This window comes from Numenius arquata, chromosome 8 (assembly GCF_964106895.1).
Source record: "Numenius arquata chromosome 8, bNumArq3.hap1.1, whole genome shotgun sequence".
Lineage (NCBI taxonomy): Eukaryota > Metazoa > Chordata > Aves > Charadriiformes > Scolopacidae > Numenius > Numenius arquata.
The window spans coordinates 1,242,618-1,259,558 of record NC_133583.1 but is presented as its reverse complement, the minus strand read 5'-3'; the positions used below and the strand labels follow the sequence as shown (position 1 = coordinate 1,259,558).

Sequence of the window (16,941 nt, the reverse complement as noted above, 5' to 3'; positions counted from 1 at the left end):
CCCCCCTCAGTAACGCGGCTGACCATGGCAAACCGCATCGTTAGTCTCAGAGCCTGGTTTCTCCTCCAAAGCACGTAGAATCCCCTCGGCCATCTCTGCTGGGGAAGCTGAGCGTTATGCTCTCGGGCAGAAAATGGGCAACATCAACTGGAAGGAGAGATGCGAGATTAATGTTAGAAATAAATCATTTGGGGGGGATGTTTTTGGGTGTAAAAAGCAGCCACATGTTGGCAAGCCTCATTTTCAGGTTGAGAACTGAGCTGCTCTTCTGAGTGTTCCCGGCTGCGTGGTGCTGGGGCATCCTCCTTCCATAGGGATGCTCTGGTCCAGGGGGAGCAGAGGAGGGTTCCCGAGAACGCAGGGCTGGGTGATGCGCTGGCACTCCCGGACGGATGGCTGACCCTAAACAGTGCAGAATAAAATTCCCAGATAAGCTTTGACATGCAGAACCTGACTCCAGCCAGCTGGGGGTGAGACACTCCCATCCTCCCCCAGTGATTTCTAATTTTGGTCGCTTCAGCACTGCTGGTAACCCCCATCCTGATGGAAGGGGTGCTCAGGCTGGCACCGTGAGCATCCCTCTGAGCTACGCAGGGTCTTGGTGGCAACACAGCCAAGCGACACTCGTCCCTCCTCTCGCATGGGCTTCACCAGCCCTCCCTAGTCCTCAGGATCAGATCCCTTTCCCCTATTCCCCCCGCTTCTTTTTTAAAGTCTATTTCATCGCTATGTAGTGAAATTATATATTAATCCTGGGGTGGAAAATAAATGAACCCATTAGGTAGTATCATCTCTCTATGTGTAAGAATAATGATTTAATCAAATCGCAGTGATTTAAAGTAATAAGAGATTTATTTTAATTTGTAAAATCTCATAAAATAACTATCTATATCTCTTAGAGGTATTTGCTGAAAAAAGTAATTTTCTTAAGTATGATCTATGGGGAACAGTGGGAAATCACTAAATCTTGTCACACAAGTGTAGTGCTTGGCCATGTACAAGAGTAAGAAGTGATTATTCCTATTTTTACATTTACATCCAGCTTTTTTGGTTGGGTCATCTAATTCCCTGAGCCCAGAACTCTTCTGTTTAGCACTATGCATGTAAGTTGTCTTCATGTCTGCAGTCCAAAAAGATTAAGCTTAAGCACAGGCTTAAGTCTGTCGTTATTATAGAGAACACGTTTGCCTGTATTTCGACTTCAGTGGGTTTGAATCATAAAAATAAAAATGTGGAGCAACAGAAGATTCTTTCCACTTACTCCGTCCTGGCTATGGGGGACTTTTCTTGGTCCTGAGTAGCGAAGGAGGACAATTTGCAAAGCAGTGGCTTCTGAAGGTCTTCTCCAGGGATCTGGCTGGGTGGGAGCAGTCGTGCTGTGACCCGCCATGCAGCCAGTGGGGGCTCGGTACTTCCACCCAGGGAGGAATTAATAGAAATTTGGCCTCTACTTAACTCCATCCCTCTGTCCGTCAGTCGCTTGCCCACTTATCTTGATCAATAGCAAATAATGATAAAAAAATGTACGCTCTTTAATAGGGATCTATATTCCTTCTCGAGAATGCAGAGGGATCATTAAAAAAAAATCAATGAGAATGTTATTATTTGTTATTAAATCTGTAAAGGTTTAGAGTAATTCTCATGGAATTCTATTATGGTTTTATCAAGACTTATTGATTTTTATTTTATTAAGTTATAGAGCACTTTTTCCCAGAGGTCAGTTAGTTTGGCACATTGGTAAGGTATAGTTTCTCTTTCTGAGCCGAATATATATTGCAGATCTCATGACTGGATATCCCTTTCGAAATGCTCTTTTAATTACGAGTGAAACTAATACACATGGGTTTACAGGAAAACAGATTTAGCTTGTACGTACCTAAAATGTAGTTTCTAAATTTTCTTCTGACCCATCTACATGAATGTTTTCCTCCAGAAATTTCAGCTCAGAAGTGTAGAAATTGTGCTGTCCTTTTCTAGAGACCATGCACAGAAACATTCTTAAGTCACTAATTTGTCATTAATTAAGTAGAACAGCTGTGGCAGGAGAGTTTCACTAAATGATTTCCCTCAAATGGGGGAAAAATAGGTTAATTCCCTGCCTTAGCATAACTCCAGCAGGAGAGGATCGAGGGTCTCCCGATGTATTTGTTGCATCCCCTGATGTGTTTGTTGGAGGAGAGACCTACACGTATTTTCTAGTGAGGCTGCAGGTAAAACTTTAACTAGCTTTCAGGCTGTTTCTGGAAGACCCCAATATGTATTTTTCTAGGTTGATTTTTGGAGATGCTGTACATCCTGTGTTATGAGCAGTGGGCTTTGGATAAGAGTCATGAACAGTAAACTTGGAATTAGGAAAAGACATATTACAGTTGGGTCAGTAGCGCACAAAGCTAATACAAGGAGACAGATTGACCCCACTCCTAATCTTCTTTCTTATTTGTAAACATCTGTTTACATGCTGTCTATTTTTATCCCGGAGTGGATGGATTGCTATGCTAATTTAATGATGCCATATGTTTTTCCTCTGACTCAATTTCATTGTGTGGAGTGCCAGATTGAGTCAATTTACCCACCTATTTCGGGGAGAGGAATTGTGGGCTATGGTGCAAGGAACTTTCTTCTCTTTTCCAATGGAATATGTACTTACTGTCATTTCTAACTGCAAAATCAAAAGGAACCACATGATCATGCAATATAGAGAGATGATTTAGTATCTGTAAGAGCTTGCTGCTTTTGTGTTTCCACCTTCTGTGATGCTGGTACAGCTGTAAAGCTGAGTAAAAGGACAAAATAGGTATTCTGAGATTTGCATCTTCAATGGATTTGCATTTTTTGGATGCCAGATAATTTTCTTCTGAGCCTCTCAGCGTGCAACCAGCATTTTCAGGTCCTCTTTATGATTGGTCTGCTTTATCCAGCTTTCAGATTTGCATAGTTTGAATACCTCAACAACCTTCTTCGTAAAAGGAAAAACTCTTTTGCGACCTGAACTTGGGCTGGGATTGCGGTTCTGGAAAGTTATGTTAGAAATACTGAATCTGAACTGCCTCTGTAAGCAAAAGCTCTGCTGTTGCTCATTGCAGGCTAAAGACGGACAACTGGAAAGACCTGGGGAAACTACCGGGCACTAGTAATGGTGGTGAACATCCTGCTGGTCAAATGTGCTAGTTGTAAGACTGGTATCACTCTCCGAAGAGAATGGGCACAGCCCCCTTGCTGCACAGATTTGTCAGATCGTGCTGGTACCTGGGGTATCTGTCTATTGATTTGCCATTTTTCGTGCACACGAAGGTTTCTTTAGGCTCTAAGGAGGGATCTCAACTTTGAAAGAGAATAAGGAAATGAGAGTGCTTACATATGGCAAAGTGCCCGGGGCAGTTAGTGCTGTGATGGTCTAAAGTTACCATTGCTTATTGGGAAAGTAAGTGTTTTTCAGAGTTCTGTACTGTATTGTGAGAAAAATCCATTAACAGAAGAGAAGTGTTTCTTCTCTCAAGATCTCATGATCTTTGAAGGGGGATTGTCTGAGCTGTTAAAGGAAATTTGGCTCAGTTTAAAGCTATAGAATTTGAAAACTTGATAGAAAAAAAAAAGGCCCTGTGCTATGGCAGGACTAATTTGTTATCAGAATTTAATTAACTGCATAACTTAGTAGAGTTTTCATTCTTTTTATTTGCCCTCCTGGTTTGTAAGCCTTTGGATATACTTTTTCTTTAATCGCTGTACACACACATGTATGTTTGTATATATACGTGTGTGTATATGCAGTGATATACATTTCTGCAAAAAAAAAAGCAAATAAAGCCAAAGCAAAGTATGTTTCTCTTCTGGCAAGTTGTTGAGGTGCTAAAGAAAGATAGAATATGGTTAAGAGCCACGTGAAAGCTATGAACTAGTCACCGCTACACAGCTATTCAGTAGTTATGTGGTCTCTTTCAGTGAATACAGAGGGCTCTGTATTAAAAAAAAAAAAACAACAAACAAACAATAAAAAAACAAACAAAAAAAGACCAAAAACAAAACAACAAAAAAAAACCCCTAAAGTAGAAGACTCAAGGGCTTCAGAATCTTTACTGCCCTTCAGCTCAGCTGTTAGAAATGATAATTTTTTTCTCCATTATTTTAATACAGGAGTTGTATGTCATTTTTACCCTCGTGGTGCTGCAGGCTGTTTGTGGCCACGTGGCTTCGGTGACAAACTGGCTCCCTCGGGTCTGAGGAAGGAAATCTTTTCTTTTCCCTCCACTTCAGGGCATCTAATCTAAGGGTCTGGTAAATCGCCGTGATTCAGTTCCCTCTTAGAAGTTTTGCTCTCTGAGTTTATCTGTTCCTTTGTGAAAAGAAATTAAGGGAAAAATACGCTCTATGAGAACAATGAGGTGTACTGATAATGGCCAGTTTAGTCAGCTGAAACTGCCTCCTCCGGAGGTCTGCAGAGGTTAATTACAAAATTAGTTGTATTGAGTTCAGCCTAATATCAGCTGCACCATATCATTTATTTTCATTCCTTATAGGTATATCTAATCCATGCCTTTTTGCTTGTAACTTTTTATTATATTAATCTCTCTTTTACATATATCTTACCGAGCTTTATACCTCGCAGTTAGTAGCGGAGTAATTTACTTGCAAGATGCAGCTGATTAGATAAAACGTGCGATGGATTTCCTTTCTTCCCAGGGTCATCTCCTGTGGGTAGAGCTGCGAACGTGCGCTGGGTGCTGAAGGAGATATAAATAGAGTATTTGTTTTTCAGGCTGCAGTACTTCCCGTGCAGCATGAACCAGACTTCAGCTTTCTGCCTCGTTCTTTCTTTCCCCAGGGTTCGATGCCTATTTTACTTCCCGCACCCTGGAGAACAACAGAAGGAACGTGTGGTTTGCCGAGTACTGGGAGGAGAACTTCAACTGCAAGTTGACCATCAGCGGCTCAAAGAAGGAGGACACGGACCGTAAATGCACAGGTAACTTCATTCGCTTCACCTTCCCCGTGCTGCCGTGTGGGGCCGCAGTGGAATGACTGCACAGCTGATGTAAGGAAGCTTGGGTGGGGACAGATTGGAAAAATAAATTGAATTTTTGTATGTTGTACAGAGAATGGAACAGCTGCATCAGCCTTGCAGGACAAGAGAAATAGATGGAAAGAGTGAAAAAAATACATTCTTCTATTTCTTCCTTTTTCTGGCTGTCCATCCAGCAGGAAAAATCAATATTTTCCATACGACGCAGAAGTACTTTTGTTTGAGTGCAGGGTGCCTTGGGGTTCTTCTGTTAGTTTGTTCCAGAGGGAGAATATTTGCACAACGTGTGCCTTGTCACCCATCCGCACATCACAAATTGGCCACCTACTGTGTCAAAGCACCATCTGCTCCTGGCCACACACTAACGAACGTGCGCGTTTGAATTGAACTTCTGAGGGAAATGCACCTGTAGGAAAGTGTTAGCGCAGAGTGAAATGTTTTCATTTTAGGTAGCACAAAATTGTTGATCGTATTTTTGTTCTCACTAAAGTTATTTAAGAAATTAAGGGTAAATAAATATTTGCAGCCTCAACTCAGTCCTACTTCTGACCAGCCTTTAGCTGCATCTTGTTTTAACATCTCTGTTATTTTCCAGTGGCCAACAAATCCACTCCTCTTTTCCTTTTATGAGGTACCGGCCACCATTTGAAATACCCTATTTTTCCAGGAATTTCTCTTTCTGATCACACGGAGGTTCAAGGAGTTATTTTTAGTTACAGAGATGCCCAGGTAATGATGGGGGTGATTTTGTTTTTAACCTAGTTATGCGCTTCTCGGCACAAACACCGTCATGATGTGTGGTGATACAGCTCATTAAACTTAAAGAGTTTATTTTGAAAGGCAATTATGGGTGAGATGCCTGTTCTTGGAGTCATTCAGGCATGGGCCTGCCCAAGTGCTACCAGATGATCCACAGGGACATTGCAGCTTAATGATCTTCTGCTGAATGAAGGGATTAGATTGAGGGTACCTGTCTAGAAAAAATATTTCTAAAACTCAAAAACTGTAGGGAGTCTGCCCTCAGACTGCCAGGTCCCTGGTGAGGCTGTTTGTGGTGCGAATGTCTGTACTGGGGGGTTGGGGCATTTGCTCGGGGCCTAAAATGCAGTGGACAACCTTCATCCAGAACGTATCTCCTGGGATGGAGATAGCAAAGCCAATAACGCCGCCTGACGCCCGCTTCGCCCTTGCCTCCCTTCGCCTTTCCTTCCCTCGCCTTTTAATTTTTCACAGCAGCAGTTTAAATGTGTTATGTTGAATAATCGCCTTGAATTTTGATCAAAGGAAATTAGTTCATAGGAGGATATGTTTTACTTCATTGGAAAATTGATGCAAACCTTCTATATTTCATATCATCTGCTTTTGGTTTCAATTTGTGGTTGGGAGTAGGAGTGCTGCACGTAGAAACAGCGCAGTTACCACCAGGAATACACGGCTGTTAAATTTGGTGTTTGGAATCTCCCCCAAAGGCTGGAATTTGACTAAAAATTGCTGAAGGATCTGTAGGATAATTTCCAGAAGTGCCTCATCACCCTTATTGTTTGTGCCATTACTTTATTACACTTGCTCCCAGCCTGTGCTTTCTGATCTGAAGGTAAAAATGGTGTTCCGCCTTCTCTCGGCATAGATTCAGCAGGAAGAGTCGGGTTTGGTGGGTAACTGACCCTATCGAACTGAAATACCGCATTATAGCTCGATGTTGTACCAAATGACATGCCCTGACATCTTCCTTCCCTCTTCTGCAAACTGAAGTAAATTGTGCATCAGAAAAAGCATTAGCTTTGAGTTATATTGCGAGCATGAGAGTCTTAATGTCCCACTGATGGCATAATATTATGAATGATCATCGTTGTTATTTTAAAATTTGATGGGTGATTTGTAATGCGAGCGAGGTGCCGGGCTACAGGCCGTGGCTTTCTGAGAGCCCCGGTGCCAGGCGTGGGAGGCTCCCACTCCAAATGGAGATGAGATGCCCCTCGCGGGGACCAGCTCTGCTCCTGGCCAGGGGCTGCCATTGAGAAGAACACCTTCTCCAAGAAGGCACCCTCTGGGCAGCTTACCTTTTTGTGTCACAACTCTCTGAGATATTTTTATACGCAGAACTTCTACGTTAACATCATTTATATTTATTTAAGCATGAAAAATCTTTGCCTGATTTGGACAGATAGGATGTAGAATGAGAAAATGAAAATAGATTTAGCCCACTCCGCTTTATTTCTAAACAAGATTAAATACAACACATCACTGTAACTAATAACGCTGTTTCTAGCAACTGCCTTGTTTTGGCGTGGTTCAGGGCACGATCCAGTGCTGCTGGGTTGTACGGCTGCCAAGGACACCTATATTGTTGTGCAGATGATTTCTGCTGGGATGCAGGCCACTTCAAACTGGTACGTACGCGTACGGCAGGAACAGCCCAGCCCCTTGCTCTTCCCCAGGGACAAGAGGTATTGGTTCCTTATGCAAAAGGGATGGAATTTCAGGCAGGTGCTGCCTTCTGGGCTTTGCCCAGGCCCTGGAGTGGCTGCCTCTGCCCTTGAGAGATGCTGTGATTTGCTTCTGAGGACGCTTCATCAAACTATACGGGGAATCCAATGTAATCTCTGAAACAGCATAATAGTAACAAGCAATGGGTTTAGGCAGTTCATTGTTTTATTTCTTGCTGCTTATATTTAAGAATATTAGAGATACTCACTTCAGTCATAACGGGCCACGTCAGGTTAATTAGGAACAATTTGGGAAAAAGTAGTTTGTAGAACCATGTGCTATGGTAAAAATAAGAAAACAACTGTCTTTGCAGAAGAGAATAGTGCTGTAGTGCATAGCTGTGATTCTGCGAAGGGAGCCATGGCCAGTGCCCACCCCCTGTTATGTGCAAAGGTGGGGTCTGAGCTTTGATTGTGAGCTCAACTGAAGATATTTTCCTGTAAAAAAAAACCAAACAAACAAAACTAAAACCAAACCAAAACAAAAAAACCAAAACACAAAAAAAAAGAAACCATTGTGCTAATAATGCCAGTCCCATGAGATTTAGGGAGTTAGAATTAACAGAGGATAAAGCAAGGTTTTTTTGTGTCTATGTCATCACGAAGCAGGCTGGTCATAAGTTTCAAAGTGATTATTGAAATCAAATATACAGTGCTGAATATTTAACTGTATTGCACCGGAGCATCTCCCTGCCTGCATGTTGCTCTGCTAAGGGCAAGCATTGGTGTGGTCACCCCGTGGATGCTCCCTGGTCCAGCAGCAGCATCCCCGCCAGTGCTCACCTGCGCAAGGATGTGAGAACTTAGAGTACTTGGAGGCACCCACTCCAGCTGGAGCATCTGCATCGTTCCCAACCTGCCTCTGCGGTTGGGAAGGGAATGGCAACTCTTGACTGTGCTCACTTATTAAACATAGCTTTTAATTCAGATAGCTTTACACTCAAGGAGACTTAATGAAGTGATATAAGGGTGATGTCACCTTGGATGTCATTTATCAGGATGTAGATTACTCAGAGAGCTTTTCTAATTACCTGCAAGCGTAATCAGTCTGAAGGTACAGCCCGGATGATGGCTCAGACAATGACTTGCTCGGGAGAAGATGCTGGGAGAAAGGTCCCTGCAAGATGAAGTGACACAAATTAAGCAAAAGGGTTTGTAAAAGAGGGACAGTTGTGTTAAGAATTTAAATTGGAACAAGAGGAAGTGCCTCAAAGGGACCCAGATTCACCTTCCTGGGCAGTGCGTATGCAGGAGCGGGCTCAGGACTCTAAATCCTCTAGGTTATAAGGAATCTGATAGCAGTATCCTGCCTTTTTTTCACCAGCAGTCAAGATGGCTTGTACTATGAAGCCATATGTTTGGGAAAGAAAACTAATGAGAAACAAAAGATGTACAAATAGCAGAGCCTGAGGATATCAGAATATTATTTATAATTTGACTACAGAAGGAGATCTAGTGCATTCATAGATTAGCAAAGTGCAATTTTCTATGGGAAGAAAAATAGTTTTCCAAATGCTATCAATGTTCCTCATCTCAGGAAAAAAATTAATTGTCTGAGACGTTTCAAGCGACTTAATGGCAGATGGCCAATATCTAAGCATTTTTTTTAAACAAATGCCAGGAGCTGTGGTGTGTGTGATTCACTTTTTATGAGAGCAGCTCTATGGTATTCACTAGGATGAATATCTATTGGACTTGAGAGTGTCAGAAGACCTTAACTGTCCACAGTGCCATATAAACCATGTCAGGAAGAGGGGCTAAACTTAGTCAGATTCCCATGGACAGTGTTGAGGGCTGTGAGGTTAGAAGGTGCTCCATCTTCAGCACCGCTCAAGGTTTGGGTTGGCAGGTTTGTACAAACGATGCAGGGGTGAAAGCAAGGCTTGAGGATACCACTGCCTCTGGGTCCTACAGCGATTATCAGTAGTTCCTCAGAATCTCAGGAAAAAAAGCCAGTTTAGGAGGATCCAAACCATCCACAGTACATTTCTCTTTTGTCCAAGAATCTACAGCTTGAGAACCCTCCTGTCTCTTGTTGCAGGTGTTCTCAACATGAGTGTACCTTGAAACACCTTTCCAAGGCTGCACGGGGGCTGAGCAGCTCAGGCAGCTCCCGTTAGTTATCAGCCAATTTTCTCTGCATCGATATGATTATTTTTTTTCTGCAGCTGGGCTTCATAAAGGTAGGGGAACCGTATTACCTCTGTGCCTAACACAAAGACAAGTTGAGTGCCTTGTAAGCTCTGTGCTCGAGCAGCTGGGACTGTGGAGGTCCAGGCTTTGTTGCTATCCTTTTTACTATTTTTTTTTTAACAGAACAACAGAAAAAAAAAAAGGCATTTTTTTATTTGGAGTTTTTTTTCCAAATCTTGGCCAATTATATTAGATCTTTCTACCCAACCAAGTCCTTTTGTTAATGCCCACTGTCATCTTCTACAAGGCAGTACACTGTAACTGTAGTCTAGTCCTAAGCAGCAGTTAGTCAAGGTGCTGGAATGCAGGGATACTTAAAGTAAGGTTGGTTGTCATGAATCCTGTATATAAGTTGTAAAATAATTTGCTTTAAGGCAAATACTAGTCTCGGATGCCCTTTCCCAGCTGCCAGTGGCCGCAGCAGGATTTACATGCCTGTGACTCAGCGTGGATTTTCCGCCCAGGATTTTGTGGTGGGTGATTGATGACACAAGGCGCGAGTAAAAAAGCTTTTGGTTTGCTCTTGTTACAGAGAGTGCTCGGTGCATTTTCTCCTCCAGGCTCCAGGGTATGAAATGTGAGTTAATGCATGTGTGTGAAGGTATATAATACTTCAGTGCAGAAAGGATAAAGACTAAAATTTATCTTCTCTTGCTTGCCCTGTGAGCTACAAATGAGGTTAAAGGGCAGACCAGGATGGGAAATTTATCTTCTCAATTACATCCCGAGCTCTGATGCAGGTCTATAAGTGGTCCAGGTAGTTGTTTTCCTACTTCGCTGGCATGGCCTGCCTCTTCCTCCCATCCTTCTCAGGACACCTACTTAATGTTTCCTTGCTACCGAGTGGCTGAGCTGTATTTTTGTACCGTGTTTCTGTTGACAACTTCTGCTTTTTCTTTTCTTTCTGCTGGGGATTGTCTTTCTGATGGTGATTGTTATAGGCTCCCTCTTAAGGGGGGAACAAAAAGTAAATCCAAGACATATCTCAGACTGTTCTCCAATAAACTGCTTCTTCCCAAGCCCAGCTCATCTCTGGGTGACTCCTTGGGGCCAACAGAGCTATAGCTGTAGCTCAGAGACGCCAAGACTTGGGTGAGGATTCATGGTTAGCCAATGTTTGACTTGAATTTGAAACCCGGGATTTCAGTTCCCTGTTCTTTTCCTAGATTGCAATACATCTTATTTTGTGAATACTTCAGCGATCTTCAGACTGCCTAAGCGCATCAGTGCTAACACCCGTGAGAAAGTCAACTTTTCTTTCTGAAAAGTGTGATGTGCACAAGTCTAGGAGCAAACGAAGCACGTTACGCACTAGCTTGCAAGTCGACTGGCTGTGTGCAACTCTTTCTAAACAAAATATTTTTCATATAATATCAAATTGTTCAAATATGCATTATAGCTTAATGACCTCTATGCATTCATTTCAAAAAGTTAATCTCGTTTAGCATGGTAGTGCTTCAAAATATATGTACCTGAAATTCCTGAAAGAACCCTGCAATGGTTGGTTCAGCCAACATTAAACCAATCTTAAAGAGTTTATTCTTAGGGTAAAGCAGTTTTATGGATTTCTAAACTCCATTATCTTTCAGAAGTGTATTTCTTAGAATCATTTATATTTCTAGATTGCCAAGGTGATTTGCCAACAAAGCCCCATGATTCAAATCCCTGTCAGCTTGCTATTTACATACATATTCCTCTATTTGCAAATTGCATTTTTACCCAAGTGCTCAAATATAAATATAGTTCTAGTTTAGGCCTTCTAATCTTTATAAAGTGCTGCTTCTATACATTTGCGTGATCACCGGCTTTCCCAGCAATTATTGCTACAGGAAGCTTTCTTCATTTGCACGCTCGCAGTATAAAGCTGTGGAGTGTCAGTGATTTACATCAGTGTCGGCCAGCCCAGTGCCGTTTATGACTCTAGTACTTCAGCGTTGGAATAGAAATGAGACCTATTGCATATGTTTTAACAGGAATGTTGAGTGCATGGAAAACCTCTCAGGTGAGAAAATTAGGTCAGTTTTCTAATCTAAAAATATATTCTCTCGGATACGCATACACCCCTGAGAACAGAAACAGTACGGTGGGTTGAATCAGTGTAATTGAGAAAAAAAAATCACTTTCTGACAGATGGAAGTGGATGGAGCTTCATAAAACTCATTGCATCAAGGCTTTCTGTAAACTGCTCAATTATTATTATTTAATATTGTTATTTCTGGTATTAGGATAACAATTTTTCAGTAGGGCTTTCTGCTGCACTATGCTCCTTTCGGTTTCGACTTTACATATTCCTGTATTGTAACTGGTCTTCACTCATAAATATTAATTATATATTTTTTTGTCCTAGGTGAGGAATACATTGTAAGGCATCATGAGAGCCTGGTTTCCAAAGTTTGCTTAGAGAGCATTAGCTGATTAGGCATCATTAAAGCTGACTACATCTTTTGGTTGGTTTTGGTGGTGTCACTGGAGTCAGTTCAGCTGTCTCTGTTTTTCTCTGTATATCTACTGATGCAGATGTCTGACTGTGGGTCAAGTCTACACCAACTTAAGAAAAAAAGCATTTCCAGTTAAAAAAGTTTCCCCTGCTTGTTACTGGCATAGGACACTAGGTCTGACTTCCAAATTTGTTGTGCAATATGAAGTTCTCTCTCTCTGTCAGAGTGGCAGGAGGCTGCAGAGCTGTACTGGTACTGGTGGATGCAGAGGAGATCAGGGAGAGGATTTTTAGCTGTTAGAAATAAAGCAGAAATGGCACATTCCAGCAGTAGGGAGGTGGGTGATCTCCCCTCCTGGGCTGAGCTGCTGCCCTGACGCTGCTGGCTGCCGAGGACCTGGAGGAGCTGATGTTCAGGCTGAAATCTTATCCCAGCACAGAAGGATGTTCGTGTGCGGAGAGCAGTAGAAACTTGAAAGTTCATCTGCTTTCCCCGAGAAAATCCATGGGGATTGGATTGATGGTCTTGAGATAAAGGCTTTTGTCTATAATGAGATCTTCAGAATTAGGATGGGCTGGATACACCCAAAACTACATAGCGGTGTTATTGGATCTCATATTTCTTTGTAAAATGACAATACATGGATTATATTGCAAAGAGGCCTGATTGTCATACTCTGCTTGCTTAAATTACAATATTTACTCTAGCGTATTGTTAGTTTTTCCTCAATCTCTAGTACTCGGCTGCTTTCAAATAAAGAGCTTAGTTGGAGAAGCTTTCAGACTTTGCACCTCCTGTGTGTGCAGCAGTGTCTATACCATGAGTTAACCTTATTTTGGGTGCCCCGGTCGCGTGTGCTGGTCTATTAAAGGTGGATCCGTTTGTTTTTGAGCTATTGTGGCTGTTTCTGGAGTGCTGGGAGTGCAGCCGTTGCAGCTGCACGGGCTGAGCTCTCTGCACGGCGTGTGCCTGGGGGAGCGTCGGTGTCGTTATGGAGCAACATCTCTGGGCTCTCACACCGCCATGGGCTGATGGTTGTCGCGGTCACGTCGTGGATGTCTCTCTGCCCACAGGCTTCAGGTTTCTAATGATGCTCAATACTCTGGAAATGGGTGAAGAGTACATATATATATATTTATTTTTTTTGTCAGCACTTAACCAGCTGCTGAATTCTAACTTGTAGAAATAACAGCTCCTTGTTTGATACTGTGAGCGTTCTGCAATCTTAAATTAAATCTCTTGTTAATGATGACTATCACCGGGTTCTCAGCAGTGCTATTATGTAAGTTCCTTTTGAAAATGTTTAATCCTTCAGAAACTGAACCGATGTCTGAATTCATTTAATGTGAGCACCGATGAAGTGGGATTTTGATGTCTGTCTGAATTATGTGCCATAAAAATTGTCCTTGCCACACTATTTATACATCACAATGTATCTCCTCCATTATGTGATGATCAACGCCGAGTCCAGAAAAATCAACTGAAGGAGAGAGGCTGAGAAAACATAATGTGAAAAATGATGCTGTCGAGCTCCTCTTCCATACAAGGAGGTGTTAAGCAGGAGTTCTTAAACTTGCATTTCATTTCGATGTCATCTGAAGGAGACTGTACAAGAGGACTTCTTTCCCTCTGTATTTTCAATACTCTGGGTTTGGGCCTTTTTTTCCTCTCTTGGTTGCAGAATTTTTCTCTTGTGAAGATTTGCCTGAAGCAAGAGACCCGGCTGCTCAGTCTCTTAGGAATCATGATGATGAGCACTTGAGACTCTAGTAGGAAGTGAGGTTAAATTATTTGTCATCACCTTCAAATAGATCTTTTGGAAGCAAAAAATGCTTATGTCAATAAATTGCTTTTGTGTTACATCCTTCCCCTGACATCCCAAGGTACTCCATTTCAAATCCGTGCTACAAAAGTGCATTCTCTTGAAATCACTTCATGAGCGTGTGTCTCGGGCATCAGCTACTTCGGTGCTGAAGAAAATGATGTTATTGCAGGGCTCCTGAAGATCACCAAGGCAAAAAAAAAAAAAAAGAAAATAAGCAACCTTTAAAGAGCAGGAGCGTGTGAGAACAGCAGAAGATTTGCACATCATGGTGCAAATGGGGTTTATTTTTACCTTCTGTCCTTTTTGATGTCTTCTGCAAGCATGGAGGGTCCATGGTTTCTTGCTGCACCCAACACCTGAGAAGAACATTGATTGTTTCTCTTGTACCACGCTTTGCTCCCCTGAGGCCCCTGCGATATCCTGGCATGGCTGGGATGGGGGTCCAGGGCTGCCCCCCTGCCAGGGGGCACACGCAGCACCGACGTTGCTGCTTTTGTCTGCAAGGAGCTAATGACTTCTCTTCCAGGAATAATTAGTAATTGAATTTCTATACACCTGTATATACAGGACCTATCCCTCAAGCATGTGGTAAAACTCCCTGCTTGGCTTCTTCAGCTGAATTTCAGAGGGGGAAATGTTTGCCAGACTTAAAATTAAAATTGTGCCCATCACTTAGGTTTGCCCCTGTCTGAAAATGGATTTTGGGCCTGATTTGCTGCTCACTGGGTTACTATGATGGTAGTTTGATGTAAACAAGAGGGAACGCTGTTCAGTCAGGCCCATTAATTTGGATATTTTTAATCTTATTTTTAGTGTTGAAGTCTGAAGACTTTTTGAGAAATGTAAAGTATGGCAGTTGCTTTGCAGGTGTCTTTGCTAGTTCAGATTTGGGCTAAAATTCTAATTGCAATAATCTCTTTAAAAGGTAACTTGAGCTATGCTTGCATGAAGGATAGCACACACTTGTTCTAGTGGTATAAATTTATGCATGTTTTCTGGGTGGGCAGTTACATTTGACTCCACACCCAGACTTCACACAAATTTTCAATGTTTAATACTCAACTAAATGGCTGTTTTCAGTAGAGGAAAGTGTTGCTGTCACTGGGAATTCTAGTAAGTCTTTCAAATCTTTATTATTTTCATGGTTGGACACCGTTGACATTGCTCTTGGTTTTTTTAAGTGGATTTTCTCAGGTTCCTTTTACAGATATCTTCATTGTTAAAGGTTTTCTTTCTGCTGTGCATTTGGCCAACCATGGTTCTGGAACTTAATATGCCTAATCAGTATTGTTTGTGTGCAGCATTTCAATCCCAGATTCGCTTCCCTTGGCACGCGTTCTCTTGCATTGCTAATTTGGTTATGTAGCTGAGCTGAAACCACTTAAAAGCATTTTCCTTGTCAGGGCCTGGAAATGTAATAAGGTCTGTAATCAATGAGAGGGGAGTGAAATAATGAAAAGGACAGGACGTGGATCTTTGCAGGCTGGGAGCTCTCTCACCCTGCTGAAGAATTTGCAAGATTTCAGTGTTTCCAGCGTGGTTGAGATTTAAAATTATGGGGCTTTTGTAGAGGGTATCTCAAACCTAATTCATAGCTTGAGTGGATCAGACACCAGTGGGTGCAGTTTGGTATTTAGGGAGAGAAACACAAAAAGAGGGAAAAGTGTAGATAATGAAATGTGCTCATATACAGGGATTATATCTTTGCAAATCACCTGTGGACATATTTAGATGTTCTTTGTGCTTGTGGAATTTCTGTCAGACAGTGGTGATCTCTCTGTGCTTTTTCATAATTCTGGTCCACCACCTCTCCACTCGAAGAAAAAGGATTATTTGAGGCTAAGGGGTATTTGGAGGTCAGTTCTTCTTTGGGTGTCTAATCTTCCAGTGGATTGAATATAGAGAATATGCTGCTATAGTGCAGAAATTGTAGAAAGCAGGATCTTTCCTAGCCCTTGTTGACTTGTAACAAGTTTATTGAAGTCATTGGGTGTTAACTACCCCCTCACTGTTGTATACGGTCCAACAATACGACTCCCAATACAGTGTGTGTGTATATACACACTGTACACAATAGTGTGTACATATTCTATATATATTTATAAACAGATCATATATTTATATAAGTATATTAATTATAATACATTTAATAATTATATTTTAAATATACATTTAATATTTAAATATTTGTGTGTCGTATATACATGTATTGAGAGAGAGCATGATGTATATGTATTTATAGAAAGAGCTGCCAGCACCAGAACTGTGTAAACTTTCTAGGTGAAGCCACCTTGGGGCCAGGAGAAGGGGTGAGACGTATGAGCAGAATTTATAGCAAACTGTCTGGATCTCTTTGCCGAGTGTGATTTGAAGGGGGGGACTGCAGCTCCGCTGGGCCTTTCTTTTACAAGCCAAAAAAACCTTGAAATACTTTGCTCGTAGGGTGGCTAATGGATGATTCGGCCTGATAGACAGTGTCCCAAGGGAAGTCAGTTGGAGAAGACCTTGGCTGCTCCCTGAGGATGGATTTTTTTGGAGGGAGGAGGCTCGGGCTGGCCTTGGACAACAGGAGCTGGTGCGGGCAAAGCTGCAGTAGTTCATTAGCGCTGGAGGGAGAGACACAGATGCTTTAACAGGAAAATGGGCTTCTGGCCTCTGCTAAAAATCATTAGTTCTCACAGTCATTAACAACTTGATTTCCTTTCCTTATTGGTATCAACCAGCTAATTTAAATTCACTCATCCCTATTTCTAATTAAGGATGTTAACAAAGGAATTTTCCCCACTTGTGTCCTCCAACCGAGCATTTACTTTGATTGAAGGTCTATGAAATATTTGCAAGAGATGACTCCGAGGGCTGGTTTCTTGGAGCTCCTGGCAGTGCCCAGACCTGCAGATGCTGCAGGAAGCTAATCGAGACCGATGTGAGGTTAGAAAGAAGTGTGATGCTGCAGGTGGAACAGGCGGGATGTGGTGTTGCCAC

General features: G+C 42.1%; 1 protein-coding gene across 1 annotated transcript in view; it reads left to right on the top strand.

The window, feature by feature from the left end:
- The window catches only part of GRM7 (glutamate metabotropic receptor 7), a 264,649-nt gene that overhangs the window by 176,545 nt on the left and 71,163 nt on the right, over positions 1-16,941 (top strand). The window contains exon 5 of the mRNA XM_074151217.1: positions 4,820-4,960. Coding sequence (XP_074007318.1) covers positions 4,820-4,960 — 141 coding nt within the window. The remainder of the gene's footprint in view (positions 1-4,819; positions 4,961-16,941) is intronic.